General features: G+C 45.1%; 1 protein-coding gene across 1 annotated transcript in view; it reads left to right on the top strand.

Annotated features, from left to right (window-relative positions):
- Positions 1–3,717: 3,717 nt before the first annotated feature.
- The window catches only part of cav2 (caveolin 2), a 16,842-nt gene continuing 16,118 nt past the window's right edge, over positions 3,718–4,441 (top strand). The window contains exons 1-2 of the mRNA XM_037683228.1: positions 3,718–3,913; positions 4,029–4,216. Coding sequence (XP_037539156.1) covers positions 3,773–3,913; positions 4,029–4,216 — 329 coding nt within the window. The 5' untranslated portion in view covers positions 3,718–3,772. The remainder of the gene's footprint in view (positions 3,914–4,028; positions 4,217–4,441) is intronic.

Raw genomic sequence — 4,441 nt, 5'->3', positions numbered from 1 at the left:
ACCAGGTCTAAGCTCTGGACCTAAAACCAGGTCTAAGCTCTGGACCTGAAACCAGGTCTAAGCTCTGGACCTGAAACCTGGTCTAAGCTCTGGACCTAAAACCAGGTCTAAGCTCTGGACCTGAAACCAGGTCTAAGCTCTGGACCTGAAACCAGGTCTAAGCTCTGGACCTAAAAGCAGGTCTAAGCTCTGGACCTAAAACCAGGTCTAAGCTCTGGACCTAAAACCAGGTCTAAGCTCTGGACCTTAAAGCAGGTCTAAGCTCTGGACCTAAAACCAGGTCTAAGCTCTGGACCTAAAAGCAGGTCTAAGCTCTGGACCTGAAACCAGGTCTAAGCTCTGGACCTAAAAGCAGGTCTAAGCTCTGGACCTAAAAGCAGGTCTAAGCTCTGGACCTAAAACCAGGTCTAAGCTCAGCGGGGACCGGGCTTTTGGGCTGTTGGGTCTAAATTGTGGATGAAAATGTCTTTGCACGTTAATCTGACTTATCTGCTTTTAAATCTTCACTCCAAACTCATTCATATCTTTGATTTTTGTTCCTGTCACGTTTGATTTTTCTGGGTTTATTGTTTTATTCTTGTTTTTATCTTATTGAATTAGTGTTAAATGTTTTTATTGTATTGAACTCTACAGCACTGAGTTTCATGGACTTTATAAATTATGACTGAAGTAAAGAACCCGTAGTGTTCGTGCTTTCATCCACAACTTGAGAAGTCTCTTTACAGAAATAAGATTTTTATGTTTCAAAACTGAAATGACCCCAAGACATTAAAATAAAAAATGATGGTTTTAACAAAAGCAGATAAAAGTTATAGACCGCCCTAGCAAGAATTCAGACTGAAATGTAATTTATAAAATCAGCGTGGTGACCTGAAGAAAGCCATGCACAAGAGATTATCGAACAATTTGACTAATTTTGAACAGTTTATCAAACAAAAAAAGAGTTGATAAATGTTCCCAGGGGGGGGGGGGGGGGGGGTGATTAACTCAAAACGAAAGCTGTCAATAAGTCAGAAGAGTCTTCATCAATATATTACTTTAAGGGCGTCTACAGTATACGGTCAACTCAGGTTTGCCCTAAAGCAACTTTTATTTTCAGATAAATGTTCAAACAAGTTTCACAGAGACTGATTTGAGTTTATTTTAATTGAAATAACAAAATCCAGGCATTTTCTGAGCTGTGTGGACTTTAAATATCCTCAGTTTTCTCCTTTGTTTTCAGAAAAGCTTTTCTTCTCCACAAGAAGCGCTGGGTGGAAAACGTCTTCCTGTTGTGGCTCCTTTGCTCTCAGAGCTTGAAGCGTGCACATTCTAACAATGCTGACTGGTGACTTTAAGGTGTGAGGCTCTCAGAGAGCCATAAATCTGTGCAGGTGAAGACCTGGCTCCAGGATCTTGTGCTGATTGTGTGCTGAGAAGCTTCAAGTTTGAGGGTTTGCCTTTTTGTTCTTCACTTTCCTACAAATTGGAGGAAACTGGAGTTTCCTGAGATAAAAGTGTCAAATCAATCATGACTCGGGCTGAGCGCCATTTATTATCAAAAATAGGTTAAGTTGCCTGATTTTGTAATTTAGTGTCCATCTCTTAATGTACAAATACTGCATGTAAAGCACCTCTTCATGACAGTATTAGGATTTAGAAAATAACATTTAAAGAAAAAGGCAGAGTACAGAGAGGGAGACGTTTTATCCACCACCAGGAGCAGTGGAGGAGCCAGGGGGTGGCCAGTGGTGGCCTTGACCGTTATAAAATAATCTTTGGCCACCTCCAATCATTTGAGGAGACCAGTGGCGATTTTAGCCTCTTTGTGTGTGCGTGTTGGGGGGGGGGGGGGGGGGGGGAGAGATTTTCAATCACAGCCAAATTTTAACTCTGCACCCCTGAAAAATAAAGAAATCATCGTTAGGGTTTTGTAAGAAGCTCAGTTCTCAAACCTTAGATTCACCAAAATATTGAATAAATTTGGAAGAAATATGGAATCAGTGATGAGGCCAGGATCAGATTTATTTTTTCACGAGTCAGATAAGGGAAACACCCTTTACCTGCAGGAGCGGGAGCGGGGGGGGGGGGGGGGATGTGTAAGAGAAGTGAAGTGCTACGTCTGTAGCATGTAGCCTTTTAGCTAGCGTGTTTGGTTTGTATTGTGAGCTGCAGTTGTCGACCAAAGTGGATTGTTAGGATGCTTGAGAGAAGCGGAGCGTGCTTCATTCACACAAGGGGAGCTGTTGGTCAGGCTACGTTAAAAATAATTATTGAATCAAGTGTTTCCTTGTGTGGGTAAACGTAGATGTTTAACAACCCGTTAACCCATCCTGCATGTTTTAGATGTTTTTCTGCTCCAGCGCTCATGATTTGAATAAATGGACGATGAACTTCTGCAGAACATGAAGAGGGGATTCAACCACTGAATCAAGGAAACAGGTACAACATACAGGGTGTCCCGTGAGAGTCTGGACTGGACACCCCTAGATTAGAGACGTCAGTTGAGACTTAAGTTTTCTACGACAGTGTCGCTCAGACTGGTGAAGAACTCTGGCACCTCAGTCTCATGTCACCTGCTGAAGCTTGTACCTCCTTCAGGTCTCTCTCATTCTTCTCCTCCTTCACGGCCTCCGTTCGTGAGGTTAGATTTACACATGTTCCCATGTTCCTTCCATTTTTCAATGATGGATTTAACAGAACTCCGCGGAACGTTTATAAAACCTTTAGTCTCCATCTTGTATCGATGATCCTGTTCGGAGTTGAACAGTCGGTAAATATCACATCTTTTTATTTACTTCCTATTGTTCTGTAGAAATTTATCGTCACTTTGACCTTGAAGATTTTATTATTAGTTTGTAAAGAAGCCCAGTTTCTGTTGACAGATTTATGAGAGCATTAAAAGCATTAAACACCTGATGGGATGAAAACTCAGACACAACAAATCACTATAAAAAGAACAAGTTAGTTTGGCAAAGATTCTCCTGAAACATGTTTTATTGTCTTTTATTGTTTCCTGTCGGTTCATAATCATCTCACACAAGATCAAAGTTTGAAGTGAGGAGAAAAACAAGCAACCAGTAAAATGACTTCGTTTTTGAAGTTTATCGGATATAAAGTGGAAAATAAGCTGCTGCGTCCTTTCTGAAAGGTGGATCAGTGGGTAGAGCTGTCGTCTCTCAGCGAGAAGGTTGCTGGATCAAATCCCAGCCCAGGACCTTTCTGGGTTTGCATGTTCTCTCCGTGCTGCGAGGGTTTTCTTCAGGTTCTCCAGTTTCTCCTAGAGACCAAAAACATTAGACTGATTGTTAATTGTCCCAGGTGAGAGAGAGTGGTTGTTTGTCTCGTTATTCTGGATCATCGGGGTCAGGATGTCTCCGATTGTTCCGCTAAATTAGAACCTGAAACTTGATATGTTAATGGAAAAGTTCTAGTACATTTAAAACCTTATCTCGGGGCCCACACAATATGTTGACAAGGGCCCAGTGTGGCCCGCGGACCCTCGGCTGCTTCCAGTCTTTTGTGTCTTTGTAAATTCAAGCGCAACTTGTTGTTTCGGACAAGAAGCCTTGGCGGCTCGTGCAGATGAACAAAGAACAGCTGTCTGTCTGCAACGTGCACGGCTCCTGACCCGGGACCAGAACTCTGCACAGAGAGCCTCTCAGCTCCGAGCTGCAGAACTGGTCTGGGGTCTGCAGTCTGCAGTGTGACTGCGCTCTTGTTGCGTCTCCTGGGCTGCGCGCGGCGCGCGGCGCACAGTCACCAGCTGCTCTCCGGCCGCGGACCCGCCACCATGGGTGTGCACAAGCAGCGATCGGACTTCAGCATCACTGTGGACCAGGACGAGCTGAACGGATCAACAGAACCGATGGTGTCCAAGAACAAGAAGGCTGCGCAGGACCGAGACCCGAGCCGCATGAACGCGCAGCTGAAGGTAAACTGTGCACAAGCTGAAGCTTCAGGAGCATTTCAGCTGCTCCGTGAATATCCGGAAGTCTGAGTTTGCGCGTGAATCCATCATTTTGTGTCTGTGCGCTCTGCCGTGACAGGTGGGGTTTGAGGACATCATCGCGGAGCCGCGCGCCACGCACAGCTTTGACAGCGTGTGGGTCGTCAGCCACGCCACCTTCGAGCTGGTCCAGTTCTTCTTGTACCGGCTGCTGAGCGCGCTGCTGGCCGTGCCCGCGGCCTTCCTGCTGGGCCTGGGGCTCGGCGCGCTCAGCTGCGTCCACATCTGGTGAGGATGCTGCAGGGTGTGTGAATGTGTCAGAACCAGAACATGAAGCACCAACTCCAAGCTTTAGAAGAGTGCAAACCCATCCCTTTGTTCACGAAGAGCAGTTTCTGTCAAACTACAAAGTTTAGATGTGCAACAGGGTAAAGACAAGACACAAGTGTTTTAAAGACAGCAACACAAATCAAACTAGAACCAGTCCGACCCAGTGAAACCATGAAGAAAGAG

Source organism: Nematolebias whitei, chromosome 10 (assembly GCF_014905685.2).
Source record: "Nematolebias whitei isolate Nwh7 chromosome 10, NemWhi1, whole genome shotgun sequence".
NCBI lineage: Eukaryota > Metazoa > Chordata > Actinopteri > Cyprinodontiformes > Rivulidae > Nematolebias > Nematolebias whitei.
The sequence above is the reverse complement of the archived record's forward strand: the minus strand, read 5'-3'. Positions and strand labels throughout refer to the sequence as shown.